This window comes from Falco punctatus (genome assembly GCF_963210335.1).
Source record: "Falco punctatus genome assembly, chromosome: 18".
In the NCBI taxonomy this organism is placed as follows: domain Eukaryota; kingdom Metazoa; phylum Chordata; class Aves; order Falconiformes; family Falconidae; genus Falco; species Falco punctatus.
Genome location: NC_137598.1, coordinates 3,784,423 through 3,807,413, shown reverse-complemented (window position 1 = coordinate 3,807,413; position 22,991 = coordinate 3,784,423). Strand labels below are relative to the sequence as shown.

Here is a 22,991-nt window from a genome sequence, read left to right as displayed (position 1 = left end):
GCGCGGGGGTGTTCCGACCCCCGTAGCTATTTTAACGGCGGGAGCAGCGGGGCTGGGGGGCGGGCGCAGTCCTGTTGGGGGATCACGTCAAGGAGGTTGCAGAGCCGGGAACAGCGGCTGGAGCCCCCCCGGGACCCTCAACAGACCCCACCCCCCCGGGACCCCCGTGGCCGGCCCGACCCTCCCGGGGGGGTCGCGGCAGCAGCGCCTGGGAAAGGCGGGGATTGATCGCAGGGCACAAAGAGCCAGAGGGACCCCGGGGCCAACGCGCGGCCCCCCCGGGATGGGGAGGTCCCCCCAAACCCCCTGGGATGGGCAGGATCCCCCCAAAACCCCCAGGATTACGAGGACCCCCTGAAAACACCTGGATGGGGAAGACCCCCTATCAAACCCCCAGAATAAGGAGGACCCCCTCAAAACTCCCAGATGGGGAAGACCCCCCTCAAACCCCATGGGATGTGGAGGATCCCCCCCAAACCCCCAGGATTAGGAGGCCCCCCTTTTAACTCCTGATGGGGAAGACCCCTCTCAACCCCCCTCGGATGGGGACAATCCCCTCAAATGTCCCAGATGGGGGAAGACCCCCCTCAAACCCCCTGGGATGGGGAGGATCCCCCCAAAAACCCCAAATGGGGAAGACCCCCCTCAAACCCCCTGGGATTGGGAGGATCCCCCCAAACCCCAGGATTAGGAGGACCTCCCCAAAACCCCCAGATGGGGAAGACACCCCCCCCCCCCAAACCCCCTGGGGTGGAAAGGATCCCCTCAAACCCCCCAGGATTAGGAGGACCCCCTCAAAAACTCCCAGATGGGGAAGACCCTCCTCAAACCCCCTGGGATAGGGACGATCCCCTCAAACCCCCCGGGATTAGGAGGACCCCCTCCAATCTCCTGATAGGGAAGACCCCCCCAAAACCCCCTGAGATGGGGAAGACCCCCCCCTCCAAACCCCCGGGATGGAGAGAATACACCCAAAACCCCCAAATGAGGAAAACACCCCCCCTCAAACCCCTTGGGATCAGGAGGATCGCCTCAAATCTCCCAGCTGGTGAAGACCCCCCCCCTCAAACCCCCGGGATGGGGAAGACCTTCTCAAATCCCCTGGCTGGAGGAAGACCCCCCTCAAGCTCCCTGGGATGGGGAAGAGCCCCCCCCCCCCAACCCCCCGTATTTTTCACAGGGGACTGGACCCCCTTTGTCAGACGACCCCATATCCTTCTTGGCACAACGCCCCAAGGCACCGAGACCCCCCTAAAGCAACCAGAACGCTGTTTATTGATCACTTCGATCCCGGCCTCCCGCCAGCCCCACCGGGCACCGGCCTGAGCCGCGGCTGGATCCCAGCGGTACAGGCACCGGAGGAGAAAGTACTGTAAAAAAAAACAATTAAACAAATGCAAATAAATTAAGTTCCCAACAAGTAAACGTAACCAGGTTCTGAGGTGCCTGTCCATGGTACTTCAAAAATAAAATAAAAAGGGGGGTGGAAGAGGCGGTGGGAAATAAGAAAAGGCCAAAAAAGAAAAAAAAAAGGACAATAAAATAATTAAAAAAAAAAAAAGACAATAAAAAAATACAGAACACAATCACGAGGGTCTGGAAAAGGACCACCAGTAACAGCAGAGAAAGCAGAGCCAAACGCTGGCAAACACGGAGCAGGATGGTGTCTTGGGGGACAGTGGGAGACACCCAGGGGGGCTGCGAGCTGGGGGGCGAGGGGGGGGGTCCGGCCTCTCCCGGGGAGGAGAGGGGCTGGGGCATGCAAGGAGAGAGGGGTCCGAGGGCGGCGGGGTGCCGTGCCAGCCTGGGCCCCCCATGCCCCATGTCCCCTCGGTGGGTGCTGGGGGGCTCGGCCACGGCTGGTTTGGCTCCAGGGGGGAATCAGGCTCAGGCACGGTGCTGGGGGCGATGCTGACGGTGCCCCCTTTGGGGACGCCCCTGGCCAAGCCCCTTCCCCAGCCCCCCGGCTGGGGGGAGCCGACCCCGCTGCTGCCGTGGGGCACGGTCGGAGGTGAGGCTGGGGGGAGCCAGTGGCAGAGACACCGGAGAGCGAGGCGGAAAATCCAGAAGAAGCCCAGGGAGGAGGATTCGGCCACCGGAGAGGCGAGAGCTGCCGGGGGGTCGGTCCATGGCAAGAGCCGAGCTGGGCCTTTGGGTCCGGGCGGGAGCAGTAGCTCTGGGAGAGGCACCAGCACCAAAAGGCAGGATGGGTCCAGGAGTCTGGCAGTGCGTGCGGAGCACTTGCTCCTTCTCTCCTTTGAAAAGACATCGAACGGGGAAGCTGATCTGCAAGGGGCAAACGTGGAGGGGGCTGCAGTGTGTGCCCACCGCTGGGCCGAGTGTGTGAGGAGTATTTACCGGAGGCATTTAATCATTTCAGCCGGCAAGCGAGAGGTTCGAGGGAGCAGCGCCCTAAAAAAAACCACGTCAGCGACTGGGGGAACAGCAGCTTTGACCGGCTCCCCCCAGCCTCCGCCTCTGCACCTTCCCCCTCCTCTCCCTCGTCAGCACGAAGCGTTGCTTTTCCCAAATCTTTAAATTTCCTCCACTCCGTGTGCAAATATCATCACCAGTCCCGGCTCTAGCACCATGTCCTCGCCCATGTGCTGGTTTTCGCAGGCCATCACCACCACGGCTTGCTTGCCGGGGATGCGCTTGGCCACATAGTTCTCGTAGTACCGCCGGTTCATCTGGCGCGTCTCCAGCGTGGCCAGCCCCTGCGGCCAGTTCCGCTCGTGAGCGTTCTCGATCAGCTCGTTGATGATGGACGTGGGGCAGCCGCTCTCCACCAGCGAGCGCTTGATGACGGCCTGCAGCACCGCATCCGGCGTGGAGATCATCCCGCCCCACCGCGTCACCCGGGCCGGTTGCAGGGAGTTGACCCACCTGGTGAGGGACACGGGGGGGACAAAGCGGTCAGTGCCATGTGGTGGCTCCCACCAAAATCGGGGAAGTGCTCCGTGCGCGGGAGCCAGGCTGGATGGGGAATGCCTCCGTTTCCCCGCTTCCCTCCACTGTTTCACCCCCACAAGACCCGGCTGCGGTGTTCAGCTCTGCTACCCACAGAAGGGGCGGGATGAGAAGCTGCTTCCTCCGGCCTTTCTCAGAAGGAGGAAGGAATCTGGCAGCTTCCTGCTCCCGGGCAGGATGCAGGTGGAAAACTAAAAATGCTCCCAAGCCATTGTGCAAGCAGCTCACGCGCCGCTCCCCAGCACAAACACCCCGCGCAACTACCTGCCCCTGCGCTTCTGCGAAGCATTTTCTGCTCAAAACGCGCCTCCGCCTCGGAAGGCACTTCACCCCCTCTCGGCCTATCCCACCCCAACGAAGCTGGAAACCCCCCAGCTCCTCCCCGAGCAGCGCGAGAACCAGCACGTACTCCAGGATTTCATTGTACTCGATGGTCTCCTCCAGGTTCTGCAGGTTGGGGTTGACGCTGCGGATGGCGCGCATGTAGGCCTTCAGCAGCTGGATGTCCCTTTTCTGCAAGAGGCAGGACACAGCACCGTTGGCACAAAGGGCTCAGCACCGTGGCTGCACGTCGCCAAGGCCAGAGCCCACCACGTGTCCCTGCTGCCCGCTGGCTCAGCCACCATCCCAGCGGCTGGATGAGGTGCTGAGCAGCAGCAGAGCCCCAACCGCGCTCAGCTGGGGCAGCTCCGCAGCCGTTTTCTTCATCCACAAAACTTTTTTGGGGGCCCAAGCAGGCGAGCCGGCCCCTCGCGCGCACGGACCCACCTGCTCGGCCAGCTGATGCTTGTGCTCTGCCGAGGTCTTCTCCAGCTCGGCGATTCTCGTCTGCTGCTGCTGCACCACGGATCGTAAATGCTTGATGCAGTTGTGGTTTGGCAGCTCATCTTTGGGCATTTCCAAGCTGCGGAGCGTTACAGAAAAAAAAAAAAAAAAAAGAAAAAAAGAAAAAAAGGTGGGAGGCCTCACGTTAGGGAAAGTTACACACCAGAGTACTTGGCATAACCACATCAACAGTCTCCACAACAAATCCAGTCCTGGAGGACTTGCCAAGACCCCGGGAAGCCCAGCGCCGCGACCTCCGCGCGGTGTAGGAAAGCCTGATCCCTGCCAGGTCTCGTGGCCAAGCCAAATGGTCTGGGGAAGAAACCACCACCAGGTTGGCAAGCAACGGGGATTTTCCTCCTCCAAAGCGCTCGGGGCTCGGAACCAGGTCCCACACTAGGCAGCCCGTGGGCCTGATCCAGTCTCTGACTTCATCCGCGGAGATCTGATAGTCTCCAAGCCACCAGTCAGTCACCACCTGGCTGGATGCTTACGGCACGTGAGTGGGAAGGACGTCGACAGCGAGAGCACAGGTGCCAAGGCCAGACCCAGCGCTCCCGGCTTTGGGCAACACTTAGGAGGGAGCAGAGCTCACGCTGGAACTTTTCCCAGGGGGCTGGAGTAGCTCTGGGTGGATTCACAAAGGCTCCAGCACCCCGTTTCCAGCATCCCGTTGATACCTAAGCCCCAGCAACAAGCTGAAGAGCCAGGGGCTTCGAACCAAGTTTAAAAAAGAAATGGGGTTGACCATCCTTCCCGAGCCGTTCCGCAGGCCTTCAAAGCCCTGCCACCCCTGGAGCTCTGCACCCAGAGGGCCAAAAGGTGCCAGGCACCCGACCCCAGGTTCCTTCTCCAAGCCCGTGGCCCCTGCTCTGCCCACCCTCCGCGGCAGAGCCCCCCAGGCCATCCTCACCCGCATCCCTGCTCGCAAGTCACCGGGCGCTTGGGATTGTGCTCGCAGTCATTGAGGTGAGACATCAGGTTGTCAAGTCGCACAACCGCCGTACAGCCGAAAACAGCGTTGTCACAAGTGATCTGCAGCTTTGAGAGCATATTACGCATGATCCGCGGGACGGGACGGAGGTGGGCAACCGTCACGACGCTGCGGTCCACGGGGCACGTCTGCTGCTGGGAGAACCACTGGGTGATGCAGGCATTGCAGAAGGCGTGCTCGCAGTGAGGAGCCTGCGGAGGGGCAGAGAACAGCCACGCGTTACTCCCACCCGCCGGCTCACGCCTGGAGGACAACCTTGGCCAGAGAAAAGCTCTCAGCCTTCTGAGGCTCCCGCAGCAGCTACGTGCCGCCTTGGGGGAGGAAAGCAAAGGGAAGAGGCACCTCTGTTACAAAAGCAGGCACCATGCCCACGCAGGGGAACAAGACACCAAAAGGCAGAGCTGTAGAGACCACAGCCGTGCACGGCCCCTTCCCCTACAACGCCAGAAGCGCTGCCGCAGCACCATCCTCCCCTTCCCTTGGAAAAACAGTCCCCACACCTTCGTCCTCCTCCGGTTTTAATTTGTGTGCCCACCCCACCAAGGTACTTTTCCCCCCAGACACGTGGTCTCTCGTAAGCAGAGCAGCTCCCTGGGACAGGGCACGGACCCCCCAGAGCAGTGGCTCTGCTCTGTCCCAGGTAACGCTGCCTCCTGGAAGGACCTGAGAGGCCAAGACAGATCAGGATTCTAAATTTAAACATTTTTCCAGGGCAGATGAGAACATTACTTCACTGTTATTTACACAGCTGGGCTCTGCTCTTGCGTTCAAGCGCAGTTGAAGGAGTATCAAGATTGGGGATGGGGAGCAGGACAGACGCCAGCTCTTCGGACAACGCCGAGCTTTCTTCCACGGAGCAGAAACTCCGAGTCCCAGGAAGGTCAGACGCGTTCAGGGTTAGCTAAGATGATTTACAAACTGTTCCCTCGGTGCCTTGGACCAGCCGCCAAAGGCAGGCAATGAGTGCAGGGCGTACGCCGAATCAGGATTCACCTTTTCAAGCTACAGGACCATCTCGGGAGCTCGTGCAGCCTCTGCGGTGACGCAGCTCGAGCCGAGCAGCACAGCGCGGCGTCTCCGAGCCCGTGTCAGACACGGCAGCGTGTGCCGGGCTGCGGCACAGCGACAGCCGCTCCTCTCCCTCGTGTTTTCCTCAAGTCCTGCTCTCCCAGGCTTCGGCTCTCCACAGAGCTGGGTCCCTCTGCTCCTCTCCTGGCATTTTATCCCTTCGAGCCTGTGCCCACCCTGGCTGAGATTTAGCGATCTGGATATCCCAGCATCACCAAATGCGGACTGGGGATGTGACAGACGATAAATCAAACCCGTTTCACTGGATACTGCGGAGAGGGAGTCACTCCATGCCCAGAACACAGGGACAGGCCCTGGGGAATCTCCATCTGTGGAGATATTCGAATCCTGGGGATGAATACGGCCCCTGAGCCCTCCGAGATGGCACTGGAGGCATCCCTGCTTTGAGCAGGCAGAGGGACCTCACTGGGAGGGAGGAACAAGTTAAAAATCCTCAGAAATTTGCCCCCTTCAAACCAAGGCTTGTGCCCAGCTCTGAGCTCCTGCGGCGCTGGCAGGAGCGGGAGGGCTGGCACACAACCACCAGGCTGCTAAACGCGCTCGAGAAAAGCCTGGGAACAAGGGAGTTTGTGATATCACATTCTCAAAAGGAGATTTAAATAAACCTGCTTAAGCAAGCTGCAACTTTCCCTCTGATTTACGTGATGGCCCATTCATATGTTGACAGATTATTTTCTTTTTTAAAAAAAAATAAAAAAAAAAAATCAAAGCTTGTTTGACACAACAGATTAGCGTAGCTCGAAGGTGCTAACAACACAATTTTAACTACAATAGATTGTGGTTCCAAACACCCCCAGCCCACCAGCACAGGGAGGGCTGTGGCACACAGCCCCAGCCTCGCCGGGATCCCCACGGAGCAGCTTGCCAGCACGGCACAAATCACAGCTTTTGTGATGCAGTTTATTATTAAGCAATGAAACTGCAATAATTATCCACACATTTCAGATTAGCTCAGTTTTCTTTTAATCCTTTTTACTTCAAATGAAGCTGGATTTATGCAGAGGGTGGCAAGTTACCCAGCCCACGGCTCTGGTGGCACGCAGACCCTGAGGGGAAGGGGCAGGGGGACAAAGTCCCACGCAGAAGGCAGCTCTGCTCCACTCCGGTCAGCACTGGCAAGGGGGCTAAAAGCCCCCTTTTAATTTCCCCCCAAGTAATGGGGCTTTGCAAGACACAGTGATGAATATAGTCCTTCCAGCACCGAGAGGTAGAGGGGGGCCGGAGACCACGCAGTGTTCCGGAGGGACGCCACGCTGGAAGAGCTCGCAGTACCAAACCTCACGGGAAAGCCCCGTCCAACAGCCCTTCTGCTTCACAGGGAGCGGAGGGAGGAGTGGAAGCAGCAGCTCCACATTCCCTGAGCGGCTGCACAAGCTGCAGAGCAAGCTGGAGGATCCAAACAACCCGGCTGTGCCAGGCCCGGGCAGAGCAGCGTGCCGGTACCAGGGCTGTGGTCTGTCCATCCTCCAAGCTACGTGTGGTGGTAGGAGCTTAGCCAGGCTCCCAACAGCGAGTAAAACGGATCAGCTGTGTAGCCTGGAAGCAGCACATGCGCAGGGAAGCGGAGAGAGTCAAGCAAGCGCAAAGCTGTAAGCAAGGGCCAAGTTTTAGCACAGCTGCTGCCATCTCTGCCTTGGGACACCACCACTGGTAGGCAGCTGCACTGAGCTTTGGCAGAGTTAAGGAGGGAGTAAGAAATGAGAGCGTAAGGGAAACCTGTCGCTACACGAGCTTATTCTTTCCTCCCCCACCAGGGCATCCTTCAAACCCAGGACTCGAGCTCATTTCCACCAGAACCCCCGCAACCGCAGACTTTTATCCCTGGTGCTGCTGCTTCCTTACCCGTGCTGTTGCCTTAAACCATTAGTAGGAAAGTTAAGAATCCATTGAGCTCACCTAATGCACACGCTGTGTGCGGCGCCCAGCATCTGATCAAGACATCTAGAAGTCTGGAGCTGCAATCGGAGGCTTTCAGTAGCCACAGTCAGTGCTCAGACAGAAACCTACCTGAACTGGCTCCTCCAGGACCCCGCTGCAGATGGGGCATATAAGGTCTTCATCAACATCCCCCTGAAAACGTGCTACATCATACCCCATCGCTCATCACTGATGCCAGAACCCTGCGGAGGGAAAAAAAAAAAAAATAACAGCGGTGAGGAGCAGCTGAGCATCCCGTGGTGTCCGGACAGAGCAGATCCCGGCCCTCAGAGCATCCTGGTTCCCAAGTTCCTGCTCTCTCCTCCCAGTGTGACCAGTTGCGGTAGCCGCAGGCACGGCGGGAGCTCACAGCCGAGCGCGGTACGGAGGAGGGTGCTGAGGGAAGCAAACACACCCGCTTGTGTGTGCTGAGCTGCTCCTCCGTTCCGATGCGCTGCCGGCATTGCTTCCCTCCCACGCACGTGGGAGAATCCTGCTGCAGTTCTTCTGCTCGGTGGTTGTTGGGGTTCGGGTTTTGGGGTGGGGGGTGGTTTGCACAGTTGTGTTTGGTTGGGAGAGCCCAGGACCACGCAGGGGCACCCCTGCAGAGCGAGCACAGTCCTGTGGGCTCAGCAGGGGGATGTGCGCCAGCGCCTGGATGAGGACCTCGCTAGAGGGGGGCTCCTGCTCCCAGCACAGAGGGTGCGCAGCACCAAGAACAGCCCCAGGAACCCAGTCCCCCTCCCCCCCCCCCCCGCCGAGGACGGCATTCCCAGGGAACACTGTTCACCAGCTTCTCACCAGCTTCTCACGCTGCCTGCCAGGGGCCGACCTTGAGCTCTGCCCCAGCACACACCGGCAGTTACTGGTTCCTTTGCGGCTTGCACTGGGGAGCCAGCTCCTCCTCTTCCCTTCTCACCACCACCAAACTTGGTGATAAACCGCCACAGCCCCGCAGACACACACCGCACTTGACTCCAGATAAAGGAGCCCCCACCCCAAACACAAACAAGGAGCCAGGAGGGGTGCGAGGGCACGTGCGGACACTGCGTGAGGCTCCAAAGCCACCGGCCACGCCGCGAGGAGACGGCGGCACGGCAGCACTTCCAGCTGCACAAACACCAGGAGCATCGGCTTGCTCTGGAGGGCAGGTAGGAACTGGCTCTGCTGCTGCTCCGCAGCCAGATGTGGCCATGCAACCAGATGTGGCCAGCGGTGCCAAGCTCCTGCACCTCGGCCAAGTTGCCTGCACGACGCCACATATGCCCCAGCCAGCTCTTCGCAGCCCAAGGAGCTTTGGCTCCAGACAGACGTGGCCAGCAGAGCCGACGGGGGGGAGCAGCACGGGAGAAGGCGATGGATGGACAGCACGGGAGGCTGCAGGTAACGCAATCGCTGCACGGTTGGTCTTTGTGACCCTCCTCAAGTCAAAGGGCAGCAGGGACGGACTTTTAATAATTTGCCGGACACTGGAAGTCGGATAATAAATCAGCTCCACACGTACGTATGGATACTCTGCTACCGCAGAGCGGGCACAGACAGACTCCTCTGACAGAGGCTGGGGAGGGGAAAGTCCCTGTGTCAGAGTTTGCAATTCAGATAAGATTAACGGCTGCAGGGAGAAGGGATCTCCAAGAAACTAGTATCGGTTGCTCTTAAACCTTCCCATTGCCTTTGGACACGTGCTGCTCTCCTCCACTGGGAAGGGACCCAAATTCCTTCCCATCCCTACAGCAGCCACTCACACTGCAAGTCTCAGCACCTCCAACACATTTAAATCGGGTTCAAACCACCTGGAAGGGCAAACGTGGATGTGGAAGACCCAGCACAACAGCTCCAGGCTGCCAGCAGAGCCACAGCACCCACACAGCCTGCTAGCCCCCACCACAGAGGTGCTTCGCTTTCCTGCTGGGACCGTTCCCACCTTCGCTGTCGCTCCACGCTCAGGTTCATGCCCTGGTATCTCAATGCATCTCCGGATGCGTGAGCAGCTCCACGAACTGCCTGCCCTCTCCTTCTGCTTGGGAGACACAGCACCTACTCCTGCACAGGCACCAGGGTAGCAAAGCGGGCCGGCGCTGGGCACTGCTGCCTCAGAACCACGCTCCCCAGCACCTCTGCTTTGTCTTTTGCATCCAAGCCTCCAAATTCCAGCACCATCCTTTTCCAGCAAACAGCTGGGCAAACGTCTTCGCATCCACCCAGGAAAGAGCCAAGCGGAGGGCAAAAGACGAGCACTGAAAACCAGCCTCGCCATCTGCCAAACAGAAGCCACATCAAACCTTCCTCCAAAAACATTTCAGCACCTGCACAAGTCCCAGTGCCTCTGAGTTCTTCTCCTTCCTCGACCCAGCTGTTTCCCCCTTCTGCCAGAGATCATCAGCGGGGCTCTGCCAGCACACTGAAGCAAGCAGCACCCTGTTGCTATCGCGAAGCAGAAACGGGAGAGCTGAAAGCATCTGCAAATGCTCCAGTGAGATGGAGCTGGCAACCCAATCCTGCTAGATCCAGGGATGAATTAATGATCTGGCCCCGCAGGATACTGGATACATTCCTCCCCGGGCTCAGCAACCTGCAGGATGGCCCCGAAGAGGATATCGCATCGCTAATAGGAGCGAGCCCTACTTGCGCAGCGCTGCTCGGCATGGGCGATGATTCACGGGCTGCCGGGATCCGTCATGTGCTGAACTGAAGCACAAAGGGCTTCGAAAAATACCTTTCCTGAAAGGGCTGGTGGAGGCACTTGGATACAGCGGGAAGTCGAGCCAAACCATCTGCAACACAGGCAAGACGCAGTACAGGGGAGCAAAGGCTGAGCAGGATCCCAGACAAACCCACTGTTACAGGAAATTACCGCAGGAAACTGCAACCGCCACCTCCGATTATACCCGATTTCAGCAAACGAGCTTCCCCATCCTGCGCAGCTTCCCGACCCCAGCACCATCCCGAGGGCTGGGCAGGGAAAGGGGATAAGCTCGCACAGATCAGAGGCCAGGCACAGAACTGGGGTTTAGCCCAAATTACAGAGAAAAGCTGGGATAAGCCACTTTCCCCCCAGCTTTTCCTCGTCATCAGGCTCCTGCCTCATCTTTGTAGATTGTCATCTTCTTGGCCTGGGGACTCCCGAGTGCCTGCACACTGCTCAACACAGGAGATCTACATAGCAACAAGGGCTGGGTGGTATCAGAGAGGATCAGTAATTAACAAGTCAAAAGCGCTTTGACATTCCTACCCTTACCCAAAGCCTCCTCAACATCCACCAGCTCAGACAAAGGTTCCTAATAAGCCCTTGGGGAAGTAGAGGAGAGGGAAGAGGAAGGCAACAACTCACTCCCTAGCGAGGGCAGCCTGTCACATCCCCACGGCAGGGATCCCCCAGCTCCCGAGGGGCCAGCACCCCACCTCAACCCCCAGCTTGTGCTGCTCTTCCACCCTCCCCACAACCCCACCGTTTAAATAAACAAATACGACACCTGAGAGCTAAGGCAGACCCATCGCCATCAGCTTCCCCTACTCTGGTCACAGAACAGTCATTCCTACCTGCACCACGCATTGCAGTTTTGCTCCAAATTTGGGGAAAAAAAAGGGGTTTCACTCGAGTTGCCCGGCAGGAGCTTCCCTCTGCCCTTCAAACGGCCGTGCGGGATCACAGCGAGCAAGGCTGGGGCTCCTCTGACCCAAAGCACATCTGCCCCTCTTTCATCTTAGCAGCAACCACACAGATAAGATTTCCACGGTGTTATTGTGCTGTCTTCCAGCACAATAACTAGCTGTTCCTGCCCGCAGAGGAAAATTCATTGCTGATAAAATTTTTTCTGTTGACAAAAGGGAAATTAATGGCTTCAAAAAGCTCCCCCTCCTCCTCGGGGGAGGGGGGGGGGGGGGGGGGAGAAAAAAAAAAAAAAAAAAAGTATTAAAATGTCTGCATGGGAGCCCATGGATTTGTTCCACAGCCCCCAAAGCACATGTTCACATGTTCCCTCCTTTTTGCCACAATATGTTCAAGCTGCTGGATCCCAGACACTCCGTCTGAGCCAAGCTTTCTGCCTGGTTGACTGCTCCAGGCACAGTCTGTGGAGCAAGCCAGCATCTACTGGCTCCAGAGGAGCTCCCCGCTCCACCGGCACAGGGAGGCTGATTCATCTGGAGCTCGCAGGGTTGTACTTCCACGCTCCTCCTCACCCACGCAGCCAGCTCTCCTCGGTCAACAGCTGTTTGGGGCTACAAGCACACCTGGGCAAGGATCCAGAGCAACCTGGAAAGGGCCTGGCCCTAGAGAGATTTGCTGGGAAAGCAGCATCTTCCATGAGATCTCACCAGTTCTCACCAGTGCAGAGCTGGCTGTGGGTCCCGGGGCAGGAGCAGACACCTCCACCTGCTCCACGTGCCAGGCTGTCGGGAGACACTGACTCAGCTCCCAGGAGCTGATGAGTAGAGTGTCAGCAATGCGAGCAAGGATCAGCGCAGAGGCAGACACCAGCACGGAAGGGAAATGAGTTTCACCCACACGAACGATGTGCTGGCTACAAACCTCCCCCCCCCAGGCCCCCAGAGCCTGAGGAGGCGAAGGTTTGAAAGAGACACCGACCCACCTCAACCCACACCGCTGCGCCAAGCGAACGGGCGACAGGGACGACTCTGCACTCGCAGCTAGAGCTCACCCAGATAAAGCAACCTGGTCCAAGGCAAACAACAACAACAACAAAAACAAAAAAAACAACAGCGAGAACAATGCGATCGTCGGAGCGGAGCCAGCACCTACCTACTAAACACATGGCAAAAAATACGCCTGGAAAAAAATCAGAGCACAATGGTCAGTAGAGCCAAGGACTGGATGATGAGCAGCAACCACCCCAGGGTCTCGTCTTCAAACACAAGGTGTCCAGCTCCTCCCTGGGGACACCAGCCCCTGGCAGCATCTGCCAGCTCTGCTGCCTGTGCTCCTTCTAGCAGCAGATCCACGCAGCCAGCCCCTCTCCTGCGCCAGTATCTGGTGCCAGTTCACTAGGGAAGCCCATCCCTTCTGTGAAAATACAGAAGACCAGACAGAATCCCTTAAAAAATTAAAAACAAACAAACAAAACAAATCAAACTTAATTAGCCTGTGCTGGAAGTCTCCGGCACCAGGCTTTGCTTGGTTCTCAGGAAAAAAAAAAAAAAAAAAAAAAAAGACACCATTTTCTCATTAATTCCAATATAAGTGTTGCCAACAGATACTGAGCCGCTTTGCAGCTGGGATAGCTCGGAAGAAACCTGTTCTGTGAGCAATGGTGGTTTTAATAATCTTTCCTAATTTCATCAGCTTTGTGAGCCAAAAGAAATAGAATTAAAACCAGAAAACGAGGGGGAGGGGAGGGAAGGGAGAGAAAACAACATATGGATGCAAGAGGGGCTGTTCTGTAGCAGTTAAAGCCCAGCATGGGAGCCAGGACACCAGCGATCTTCTCACTGGTTTGCACTGTGTGTGTTCTGGGGCACCACGCTTTGTTGTCTCTGTTTCCCTGCTGTGAGTAAATACGGAACATCTCCGGGGCGCTGCACGGTTTCTGAAGCAGCCTCGCTGACATTGGAAAGTTTCCAACGGGGTGGGAAAGTCACCCAAAAACTGAAAAAAAAAAAAAAAAAAAAAGAAAAAAAAAGAAAAAAAAAGAAAAAAAAAAGAAAGAAAAAAAGAAAAAAAAAGAAAAAAAAAAGAAAGAAAAAAAGAAAAAAAAAAGAAAAAAAAAAAGTCAGAATTTTGCAGTGACTGGCTACCAGCGCTCAGGACCTGCATCCAGGTAAGCTGGTCTCCACTGCCAGGAGTTCAGATCACACCAAGAAAAGAGGCTTGTCCCGCACCGCCGGTGGGACAGCAGAAGACCCGAGACAGCCTGTCACCCTGTGGGCACCCAGGAGGGAGCCCCCCCCCATCTGCTGGGGGGCTGGCGTTTGGCTCAAGCGCTTGGCAGAAAGCACCTGCTGGGCTCCAGCACCCCAGCCAGGTGAGGAGGCTGCTCCGCTGGGATCAGGCTGGCGCCAGGACGCAGGCGAAAGGGCTGTGCTCAGCCGGATCACCGGTCCGACAAGCAGACGGAAGATGGAAGAGTCACCAGTGTTGAAGCTGGCCCCACGTCCGCACCTCGCGGCTTTAAAGCGGCTCCCGACTGACCTGACACGGTGCAAGTTTCACAGGAAACCCCTCAGGTCAGCAGCCAGGGCTGGCTCTGGTGACAGCAGCCTGTTCCCGTAGGACGGAGAGGATTCACCAGCCCAGCCACAGCGCGCAGAAGATGCCACGGTCTGTCGCTCTCCTGCGAGTGACCCAGTTCGTGCAGCCCAGCTGGCCGGCGGCCGCTGGCCAAGCCCGGGTGGTTACTTGCCTGCCCTCCTGCCAGCACCGCTCGCTACGGCCCCTGGCATCTGACGTCTGGGCACTTTAGAGCACATGCGGCAAACTTGCTGGGTTGCTGCAAGCCACGTCCTCGAGGTGAGCGCCCAGCACAGGCCACCCTGCTCCAGGGCTAGAGCCACCCAGCAGCTGTGGGGCACTGGGGACCCATCGGCCAGCGTGAACAGCCCCAGCGTCACCCCAGAAAGGAAGAGCAGGAAGATTAACAAGAACAATATTGAATCCAAACACGCAGCATAATCTAAAGCTGGCTAGAAGCCCCTCTGCCTGACCTAGATGTCCAGCGACCCAGTTTCTAAACACAGCAGGACAGAAACAAGCCCAGTGCCTGTTGTGCATTCCTGGCCGGAGCAGCTCCCCTGCGCTGCCGGCGCTGGCAGGGAACCGAAGCGGGCACTCGCTGGCACAGAGGCCGAGCACAAATCCAAACTTTGCCCTAATCTGGCACTACCAGCTCCCTGCTCAGACACGGGCCCCGTTAGGATTTAACGGCGAGGGAGAGTTGGCACAACATCCACCCCATAGCTTCTCTGGCAACACCAGCAGTGCCACATCCCCCCACGGCTCCTCCGTCCGGGGCTGCACACCCGGCAAGGGGCACGGATGGGAGCACCACGGCTCTGCGTTACGGGAACACGCGGGCAGCGAGGAGAACAAGCGCTGAGCTTCGGGAGACACAGGCGGGGAGCCACCCACCTTCCACACCACGCTCCCCTCACCCCACAGGGCTTCGCCAGCTCCATCGAGCCCCACAGACCTGGCCAGCCCGTTCCGAGCGACCGCGTTTACAGCCTTGATGCGCGTCAGACCTTCCTGGCCTTTCTGATCACGACCCTGACTTTGCTGGTACGAAATCACAGCCCGTGCTCACCCGTGTTACGCGCTGCTCGACAGAGTGGATCCGATTGCAAAAGCCAGGAGCAAAATCAAGTGAGGTCCAGAGTCCACCCCACGTGGGTGACCCCCAGCCCCACCGTCCCCACGCTCAGCGCTACCGGCGAGGTCCAGAGGGGTGACGCAGCAGCCGCAGGGTCAGATTCGTGGCATGGCTCTGCCTGTTCCTTTGCTTCTTCCCACTGCGCTGGCACCTGGCTTGCCTGCATGTGTGGCATGAGCCCACATGGTTTACTGGTTTTCCCAGGAATTCCTGCGTGCGTTTGAGACATCTACAGCCCACAATCTTAAAAAACCGCTGGCGCAGAGGAGAGCGCTGGTCTGCAAGCCAGGCCGGTTGCTTCACCTGCCCGACTTCAGTTTCTCCACCGAGAGTAACCGGTGAAGAGCCGGAGATACAACAAACCAGTTCTGCCTGCATGCACACCACCAGTAACCACCACCTGCTCGGCATATGCATAATTAACCACCCCGCTAATGACACCATGAAGCAGCAGCACTCCCTCCCCACCAAAAAAAGAAAATTGATCACTCCGCCAGCCTCAGCTGAAACGTGACTCGTTCGCTCCTCTCCAGCGTTAACGCACAGGGCCTCTAATTGCTGTTGCACATACCCGGGGAAGCAGACAGCAATTTAAAGTAATTTACGCTCCACTCACAGGAAAAGCCAGCAAAGCAATCCTAACAGCAACTCCAGCTCCGGGGAAGAGCCCAGCAAGCCCCTGCGCTCCGCGATACGGCAGCACGACACGCTCAAGGTCTGCACGCAGACCGGCACCGCCGCTCTCCAGCCTCGGACCGAACGACGACAGCAAGGAGCTGGGTCTGATTGATTTAACCAACGCTAACTACTCTCCTGATTCTTGCTGACTAATCCTTTAAAGGGTTACCACCCGCTTCAACATAATTGGTGAGCTCATGTACTTGTTTCGGAACAATGGTGACAGGAGTTAATTCATTCCTTCTCCAAACCGGGTTTCCTTCAGCAGGAAGAAAACCCGACAGATTCGGCACACTCGCTGCAGTCCCTCCCACACCTGAAATAATCGATATTCCCCCAGGCCTAAAACTTTCCTTGGGTGGAGGTGTTTCTTCCAAGTGTTTTAACCACCTAGCAGAGACTTCAGGAACGGCTGACTGTAATCCCCAAAGTTTTAGTGCAGGGTATTTTGACTCAAGAGGCCACAGGCAAAACACAGAAAAATATTACTCATTATTTGCTAATTAAAAGCCAAAAGCATTGAGAGTAAAAATCTCAGCAGCTCTTCCCATAAAGATTTCTCCTCCAGTGTTGATCTTCTGTTTGAAATTAGCCAGGGAACAAAACTTCCCAATGGGAAAAATTAAAAAAAAAAAAATAATTCCTTTTTCCAGAAGTCACAAGTCAAGGAAGCTTTTGCCCAAGTACATGCAGGCAAACAAGATCACAAGGAAAGCGGGGTTAAACAATCATTCTCGGCTGTATAATAGGAGGAAAACACATCAATCTTGAGGCCCTACCCATGTTAAAGATCTCGTTTCGGTAGCTGGCGGAAGGACAAACAACCTGTTGAGGAGCGCCTATTGCTTAACCCCTGCAGAATCGGGTTAGAGGGCTCTGCCACCCAGCAAAGCCATTCCTTACGCTGGGAATCTCTTCTGGATCACTAAAGCCCGACTGATAGTCCCGGGAACACCCAAGGCATCGTGCCCAACGCTGGCAGGACCTGAAAATCCCACGATGTGAAACGACGCCACCAGTACCAAAAAAACCCAGCCGGTCTGTGGTCTCTCCCCACTGTGACCCAACAACCTCATCCCGTTTCCATATTTTTAATGCATTGAAAGGATTTAAGTGGAAGAGGCTGGGGGCAGAACTGGAAATCAGCCACCACAAGAAAGGAAAGCGCAAAAAAAAAAAAAAAAACCCAGAAAAAAAACCCAAACCCTAATCTTTGGGAAGTTCCTTGAGGCGGCTGCTGAAAGCGGAGCGGCTCTTGGCACACCAAGGTGACATCCGTGCTGTGCCGCCAGTGTCACCTCTGCGCCTACAGAAGCGAAGGATGATCTAACAGGGAGGTGGACAACCCCGGGTGCAGCCGCGGGGCGAGGGCATTATCTCCTCGGACCGGGCAAGGCTCATCTGAAAAAACAGCCAAGCAGCCCAGGCAAAGCTCTGCGGTGCCCCAGCCCTCCTGCCTGCAGCAGAGCCCACTCGCTTGGCACAAGGCAGCTTTTACCCATCCCATCCCCAATTCCACAGCTGGAAAACTGCAAGAGCAGCTCTCTTCCAGAACTGCAGGATGAGCGGGAGCAACATCCACAGAGCAGATGAAACCCCTGCTCCTGCACCCTTACCTTCAGCCCGCAAGGAACGTGACAAGATCTCCCCGGTTGCCACGTCCTTGGCGCTGTGGCAAGTCCTACAGCCCTACGAAGAGGAGGATCCAGAACGGCAGCGGACTGCGAGCCTCTGCAGCGCAACAGAGCAGCTTGGGGAACGCAGTTTGTTGCCGCAGGTTGCTAAGCCACGGCAACAGCTTCTGGGGGGGGGAAAAAAAAAAAAAATTAAAAATAAAAATAAAAATCACACATTGTTTTGGGAACATGGAGGTCTGCTCTTTATTAAGACGTTCTGACAGGGTGGCCTGACCTGGAGCTACTGAGCTGCCCACCCAATTCCTGTCACCTCCCTTCTGTACTTTCTTCCGATCACGGCCTTCCAAAGGTCAGGAATTCCAGCTCCGGCGCCGTGAAGGGGCTTTGATGCCACAGTCAAGACTGCCAAAGGGGTGGAAATAACACACCAAACCCCCCAGATATGCAACAACGCTGGGATAACTGGGAGAAGACTCAAAGGTCAGCGCCACTTCCGTGTTGGGGAATGAAACCTTGTGGCCGATTTCCACAAAACAGCATTGTATTTCTCAAAAAATACCTGGACAGGAGGGGGGACGCACTCCTTTGCATGGCTACACCCATGCTTTTGTCTCCTGCCCTGGCTGAGCACCCGCCTGCCTTGTGGAGGCTGCTGTCCCCCAGCTGCAGCACCGGGGCGAGACCCTCCCCACGACCTCCCCCTCCAGCACGAGGGCTGCCACTGTCACACGCGGGAGCGGGGTACGCACAGAACCGCAGCCTGCCAAGCCTCAGGTAACCGCACCCCAAGTTTATCAGAAGGGAAACGTTCCAGATCCAGGCAGAGCCACACATTCCTGGGTTTGTTGTGCTACGAGCTTAGAATATTTTTCCCCACTTGCTGCATTTGGACGCTGCAAAGTCTCTTTTATTTTGCTCGCGCTCCGGCTGCAACAGCTCCTGCCTACCAGGGACCTGGGCAGGAACCAAGCTCCTGTGACTCGGGGTCCCAGTTCCCATTAAAAACTACTCAAGCCGCCAGCTGCTGAGGCACTGGCTGCCCTCCCCATCTGTTGCCTGAGGTCTGACACATCCCACAAACCCCAGAAATCACGGAGGAATGCGGTGCAGCACGCTGCCGCAGCCCACAGTGTGTCTACAGGCAGATGCAGCAAAACCGGAGGAAGCCACCAACAGCCCAGAGGCAGGAACCCGGGCTGGGGAGCTGCAGGGACACCGGCAGGCTCTGACCGGGATGGGGCCTCGTCCACACGCCAGGCCCACGAGACGTGGTTTTTCTGGAGTGTTCACGGCTACAGATAAGGCAGAGAAGGACGACGAGGGTCTGCAAGGTGGGCTTCCCTTTTTAGATAAGTGGAACAACCCGCTTGTGAACAGCTGGGGCCGTACTGGAATCACACGGCGCAGCTTTACCTGGCTCTGCCAAGCATTTTATTTTCCGGTCTTGTTTCTTAAGGTGTCAAGGCACCAAGAAAATGAAAAGCCTAAATCCGAAATTTAACTATTTTATGGTTGGTGGTTTCCCCCCCCCCTCCCAGAAACAGCAGATGCGAGTCGCAGCCAGCAAAACACCTGAATACGCACACTCAGATAAAGCATCCTGCATCGCCGCTCCGGCCGTAGCCTGTCCCCTCCCAACCCTACCCGCGCCCCCAGCAGTGGAAGCGAAAGGAAATCACGCTGGGCAGCTGATTTAAGCAGGGGCCACCGTGGTGCCCTGGTCCCTGCCGCAGGAAGGCAGACCTGGCAGGCAGGAGGACACCCAGGAGCCTCTGCCCCCACCAGCAGCATCCCAAGAGGTCCCAGCTCCCCACAGCCCCTCGCTGACACAGCTCAGCAGCCTGGCCCACGCGGGTCGGCCAAGCATCCACGCTCCCGGTCAGACCCACCTTGGATTGCGCTACCGCCGTACCGAGCAAGCCCAGGCTGGCTGCCACGTGGAAATCATAAGGCAAGAAGACCAAAGAGCTTTTTGCCTTCGGTCTAAAGCATTTGGATGCGAGGGATCTCTTTAGACTCAGTGAATAATCCCATCCTCGCAGCAGAACAGCACGGATCCCATTCAGTCAGGAGTGTTTCCTGTTTTCTGCGGCGAGGAGCCCACACAAGCAGCTGGCCAGTCACCAAGGCGACTGATCCGCGAGAAAACACAGGCAGAGACCGCTGAGCAGCGAAACTCGGGCGTGCTTGTACCTTTAGCTCCGTTTGAAGCTCACTTTGCATCGCCTCCAGCTGTCTCTGCTGCCTTTTGGGATGCCTTTCCTGAACTCCAGGCTCATCAGTGGGTTTCGTTAACAAAGCACTTTCCCTGCAAGTCACGGGGAACCTCGCTCTTTCAAGAGTGCTCTGGGAATTCCAGTCTCTGCCCTTCTTCCAGAGCACCGAGTGAAATAAAGAGATAGAGAAATCAGGCAGGGGCAGTTTCTAAGCCAGTTTGGCAGGACTTATGTCAAACCTCTGAAATTTAAGGAAGATCTTGCTACTTCCCTGTAGACATTCGTGTACAACAAAGATCCTTTAACGGCTTTAGAGCAAGAGCTGCGTCCTGCACTATGAACCTCCACAGGCTGCGATCTCTAAACGGTGATCTAGGCAAATCTGCTGGGGGAGAGATCAGGCAGTGACCAGCTGGGAGAACAGCCGTACACATTGCGCTGTCAGCTGCAACAGCGGGGCCGTCAAGACAGACAGAGCCCTTCCTTGTTAACAGAGCAAAACCAAAGATTTCAGATAAACGACTTCAAAGTTATTGGCAGCAGCCAACCGAAAGCCCTGCGAGTGTATATAAAGCAACACCCCAGAAAACTGCTGATGTAACTCTAACCATTCACGTGTCGGAGGCTCCACGTGCGTGGAGGAAGGATTTAAACGCATCCCCTGTGCACAGATGGATAAAATTTTGAGAGGTGCTTGATTTACCTTCTGTGGCAGAATTCCTCCCTAAGTAGCAAAGAGGCAGGGCTGGGCTGGGTTTACTCTTTTCAGGGAGACGCTCCCAATGGCCCATCTTTTCCCCTTCCTCTTCTACAGTTTAAAATGTCGTTCTTCAAGGGCCAAGAGCCACTGCCATGCAGGAGTCATAAGGTCAGACAGGACAGATCTGGTCATGAGGGGGAAAAAAAAAAAAAAAAAAAAGGAAGGAAAGATGAGCATGGTAAAAACGGAGGTGGGAGGCTGTGCCCTGCCCTTCACCCCCTCTCCAGACCCAGATGAAGGCACCTTCTCTTCCTCCACACATGAACCCAGGCCTTCCACCACACAGAAGGGAAACCTGTGTTTCCCGAGGAGCCTTTGCAACTCTCCTAAAAAGCAGAATAAACTGTGCAGAACCCCCTGCAACACAAGCCTCCGACGCAGACACACGTTCCCCTGCGGACAAGGGTCCACAGTTGGTCACGAGACCAGAGAACCACCACCGCACCTCATACTGCTCCTTTCTTTGTCTTCCAACCATGTGAAAAAAAAAAAAAATAAATAAAGGTGAGGCAGAGTAATTTTTTTAATTTAAACAGAAAGAATAAGGGTCCCTCCGGAGCCCCTCCAGTCTTGGAGAGCCCTCACGCTTCCCAGCCTCCTCGTCAGGCTGAACACGACCAAGCCAGCGATTTAAACATCAGTTGCCTCCCCGTGGCACTTTGCTTCGGGAATTCCAGCCCTCGGCCAGAACTCCGCTTGCCTTACACCCCCACCTCCCACAGCCAGGGGAAAAGCTCGGACAAGAGGAGTTCCCAGCAGGATTGCTGCAATGCTGGAGTGCCTCGTGCGCAAGGAAAGAAATATTTGCCCAGTAGGTAAAATCTCAGCTTTTAAGTTACGCAATCCTGCTAAAAATAGTTTCCCCAAATGCCACCTTAAGATCTTCTGACACAAATCCAAGTTTTTCTTGCAACTCCTCTGCTCGCTCTAGCATTGCAAAAATTGACAGCAGGGAAGCCTGGATCTGAAAAGACGTTTTGGTTTCATCTGCTGGTCTCGGCAACAAGGATAAAAGCAGCTCAGAAACACCCCTGGATGTTACCACCGCACAGAACCAGGCATGAGGACGCCAAGCCCCCAAAAAGCCGCTTTGTCGTTATTGCAACAAAGAAGTTTACCTGATGCTGTTGTATTTTTGTACATTTTTTCATTTATCACCTAAAACTGTACGAAAAAAGGCTGAGGCCCTTCCTGTAAGACAAGATGCCACTGAGGTCAGGTGCTGACAGTCGAGACAAGCAGCAGGACATAGCCTGCTCTGCAAAACCTCGTCGCAAATAAAGCCTTATCCCATTTAATTACCGACTTCCCTCTACTTCCTACCCTCCTCAAAACAGGCAGACAGGCTTGTGATGTGCTCCGCAGGTCAGGCCTCCGAGAAGAGGGAAGCTGAGGGAAGCCGCCTGCGTTCCCCACATTCCTGTGTCAGAAGCGACAGGCGCTCCCCTTCCAGGGCTGCGCAGGGGATTCCCCACCCCTCACCCGGCAGCACCCCCAGCCCCAACCTCACCACGCCAAGCAGCACCCAGAGGCTGCAAGTAATTTGTCATCGGAGCAACTTTCAGCACAATTAAAGTCTTCCCTTCAAAAGCTACTAGGCGAGGAACAGCCGGCGAAGCCCGGGTGTCTTCACGGCGCTGGGTGCTCAGGCGGGACCAGCACCTTCGCAGGCCACAGCGGTTTTTGGGTTTCACTCCACCTTTTTGGCCGCCTTTGGCCAAGCCCCACAAGTGTGTCCGAGCCCACTCGGGTCCTGGCAGCCGGGGACATGCGCAATGGGGGGACAGGATGGGGGGGGGGGGACACAACGACGACAGGATGGGAGGAGGGAGGGGGGACACGACATGCTGCCGGAGGCCAAAGCCAAGAGATTCTCCTCAGGACGCAGCCGAGGGTGTCAGGGACGGGCTCCCACAGCGCACAAAGACCCCGCAGGGCCAGGGCCGTGCCCCCCCCTCGGGGCTCTTCCCCCCTCCCCACTTACCCCCACGGCCTGGGGGCTTTCACGCCCACTCCCAAAGCGGTACCCACCCCCAGCAGCCCTCCCCCCGCCGGAACCGACCTCCACCCTACACAAGCCCCGGAGCACCGGGCTCCTACCAGCCCGGCCCCGGGTGCCACAGGGACCCTCACGGCCCTTCACCGAGACGCCGCCCCCCCCCGGGTGCTCCCCACGGCAGCCGCCCCCCCGCATGGCTCCCGGGGCCGCATGTCCCCCCGCCCCCTAGTGCCCCTAAGGCCGCCCCCAGCCCCAAGGGCCTCCCCCCGCGCCGGGCCCGGCTCCTTCCCCGGGCCGCTCTCCAGCCGGCTCCCGCCCTGGCCCCCCCTCGCCCCACAGCCCCCCGACCCCACGTACCGCCTGCCGCCCGGGCCCGGGCCGGCTCCGGGACGCCGCGGGGCTGAGGGGCGGCCGCGGCCTCCACCGCCTCCCCCCGCCCGGCCCCGCCGCGCTGCTACGCAACCCCCGCCCCGCCGGAAGCTCCCGCCCCGCCGCGGGCCGGAAGCGGCGCTCTGGCCGTCGAGAGGCGCCGAGGAGCCAGAACTCGCTGGTCGGGGCGGGCTCCATGACCCGCGAGGGGC

The 22,991-nt window shown here is 57.2% G+C and overlaps 1 protein-coding gene across 5 annotated transcripts; it reads right to left on the bottom strand.

The window, feature by feature from the left end:
* Window positions 1-1,252: 1,252 nt before the first annotated feature.
* Window positions 1,253-22,919, bottom strand: RNF41 (ring finger protein 41). Of its 5 annotated transcripts, none has more exons than XR_013924326.1 (8): window positions 22,768-22,919; window positions 20,355-20,535; window positions 7,886-7,998; window positions 4,709-4,980; window positions 3,739-3,874; window positions 3,380-3,483; window positions 2,359-2,886; window positions 1,253-2,255 (listed from the first exon to the last, which is right to left on the bottom strand). XR_013924326.1 is itself a non-coding variant. In XM_080368521.1 (8 exons), exons 4-8 carry the CDS (start codon window positions 7,973-7,975, stop codon window positions 2,535-2,537), a joined length of 954 nt encoding a protein of 317 aa, XP_080224647.1. In that variant the 5' UTR covers window positions 7,976-7,998; window positions 17,415-17,599; window positions 20,355-20,535; window positions 22,768-22,919; the 3' UTR covers window positions 1,253-2,534. The 5 variants fall into 5 exon arrangements, 4 of the variants coding, with proteins under 4 accessions (XP_080224647.1, XP_080224649.1, XP_080224646.1 ...); XM_080368521.1 differs by adding an exon at window positions 17,415-17,599 and having other exon boundaries at window positions 1,253-2,886; XM_080368523.1 differs by having other exon boundaries at window positions 1,253-2,886; window positions 7,775-7,998.
* Between the last annotated feature and the right edge of the window lie 72 nt (window positions 22,920-22,991).

Bases quoted from the DNA above. Each gene is read 5' to 3' on its own strand.
- RNF41 (XM_080368521.1), bottom strand. From the start codon at position 7,975: ATGGGGTATGATGTAGCACGTTTTCAGGGGGATGTTGATGAAGACCTT. The intron at 3,875-4,708 runs GTGAGGATGGCC...AACGCTCCGCAG, and splicing joins ACTTGCGAGCAGGGATGCGG to CTTGGAAATGCCCAAAGATG. The intron at 3,484-3,738 runs GTGGGTCCGTGC...TGCCTCTTGCAG, and splicing joins AGCATCAGCTGGCCGAGCAG to AAAAGGGACATCCAGCTGCT.